The 2,137-nt window shown below is 35.1% G+C and overlaps 1 protein-coding gene across 1 annotated transcript; it reads right to left on the minus strand.

The window, feature by feature from the left end:
• Window positions 1-2: 2 nt before the first annotated feature.
• TM35_000063520 (uncharacterized protein) lies at window positions 3-1,835 on the minus strand (the record flags this gene model as incomplete). Its single annotated transcript, XM_029023389.1, has 1 exon — window positions 3-1,835. A coding segment is annotated over one exon (1,833 nt), but the record flags the coding sequence as incomplete, so codon positions are not given.
• Between the last annotated feature and the right edge of the window lie 302 nt (window positions 1,836-2,137).

Below are 2,137 nucleotides of genomic sequence, written 5' to 3' on the forward strand. Positions count from 1 at the left end.
GGAATAGTATCTACTGAAGGATGTTCTTTCGGTTGTTCATCACTTTCCAATGGAATAGTACTCCCTGGTAAAGTAACCGAAGTAAACAAAAAAGACAAATCCTCATTATTTTCCTTCAATCGCATCCATGCAGTATTACTACAACGATAAATACGAGGGGTCACGGGAGCATTCCACACCACACTTCTATCGACTCCATATACAGAATCAAAAAGAGTAAATAATTCCTTTAAAGCATCAGAAGCCTCTTGTGGGGTATGAATAACTAGATGCATAGCCCAATCCACCACTACACGTCTTCCTAATGAACCTTGACATGGTAATAATAAAGTAGCACCCGCAAGTTTTTGTTTAGATGTTTCTCGATATTGTTGTGAAGAGGCAAAGTAAGGAATTACCGCCTCTTCAAGACCCATTAAGTGTAGAATTTTAGATCTTGGAGGGAAAAGTAACCAACGATTGGGAGATGTTGGGATTTGAAAGGCTAAGGGTTGTCTTCCACTACTGTGAACGGCGATGAGATCGGAACGAAATAAATTATGATCTTCACCAAACATAAATCCAGGGAAACGTATATCATATAAGGCTCGAAATAGTAATTGTAAATAAAAGAGTTGAAAAACCTCCACATCTGTAAAAGGACTAGTCGTAATAGATGGCATGAACTCTGTTGTGATTGGACGTCGTAATGTACCTTTTATCGTTCTTGGAAGTATAACGGCTACTGGTACGATTAATAACTTTTCATATTCTTCCTTTTCATCATGTGAAGATGTTTTCTCTATTATATGTGATTGATTATTTGGATGTAACATTGCCCGTGTGATGTTATTCCCCATCATATCCAGTCGAAGATGTACTTGATCTCTTAATAGTTTTCGCCAATCTATCCATTGTATACTTACAAAAGGAATAGAGATATCACAAAAACCAGCATCTGCTAATGCCATATAAAGTGTAATGGTCGTTGTATAGCGTTTCCAAAGAGGAACATCTCTTATTCGAATAATAGAACTATAATGATGAAGATCCCCATTATGAGATCTACTCAAAAGATTATAAGAACTATCTAAATTGGTATTAATGATGATGTCATTGTTGTTGTTGTTGTTATTATTTATTTTAGAAATATCATACAAGGGTTTTAGTGAAAATGAACTTCCATCATATATACTAGATTGTGATATACAAGATGCGATGGGAGAACTTTCTACAGCTTCTCCAGAGACATTTAACATTCGTCCCTCCACATCATGTAATCGCACAGTGTAATTTAACGGAATCACTATTTCCTCTAATAAAGTCGTTAAGGGCGGTAATGTTGTTGTGGTGGTGGTGGTGCTGCTGCTGATGGTTTTATTTTTCATATCCGCACTAGTTATAATAATGGAACCAAGTTCACGTAATTTACGCATTGGATGGTCTATTGCGTTATTATTATTATTATTATTATTATTATTATTATTATTATTATTATTATTATTATTATTATCGTTTCTATTATATCCACTTCCACTTCCACTTCCTCCTCCTCTACGCATAGCCAATTTACGCATGGTACTACTTCGCAGAGAAGATCCCAACATGGATGGAGTTGGTGTTTCCATTCCATGCAAGGCATACCGTGCGGAGAGAGAAAAGGTGCCGTAGAAGTAATTTAAGTCTGGTGAGAAATTCGCGGCGTGTAAAGAGTGAGCGAGACGCCATGGAGAATGTCGAGATATCGCCGGTGTGTGGGATCGCAGAGTTTTATCATTATTTGAAGTATCTGTGGAATGTGTACGGTTCATTTGAGCATTAAGAGACGGTGGACGCTCAGGTGAATAACACATCATCTAATTAATTAATTTATTTATTTATTTTTTCTAAATATATTTAATTATGTTTTTTTTTGTTTTTCTTTTTATTAGTTGTTACTGGGGGCCTACACAATAACAACTAAGTAGAAATGTACAACAACAACAACAACCACAGACAGAGATAATACGGTTAAATAATATCAATTAAACTAGCCAAATGGCCACTTCTATATTATTATCATTATTGGTGTATACAAGAGAGAAAAAGAAAGAAAAAGAGAAATATATATATATACATGTAAAAAGTGTGAGAGCGTAAAGAAACAAAAACAAAAAAA

This window comes from Trypanosoma theileri, assembly GCF_002087225.1.
Source record: "Trypanosoma theileri isolate Edinburgh chromosome Unknown TM35_Tth_6_V1, whole genome shotgun sequence".
In the NCBI taxonomy this organism is placed as follows: domain Eukaryota; phylum Euglenozoa; class Kinetoplastea; order Trypanosomatida; family Trypanosomatidae; genus Trypanosoma; species Trypanosoma theileri.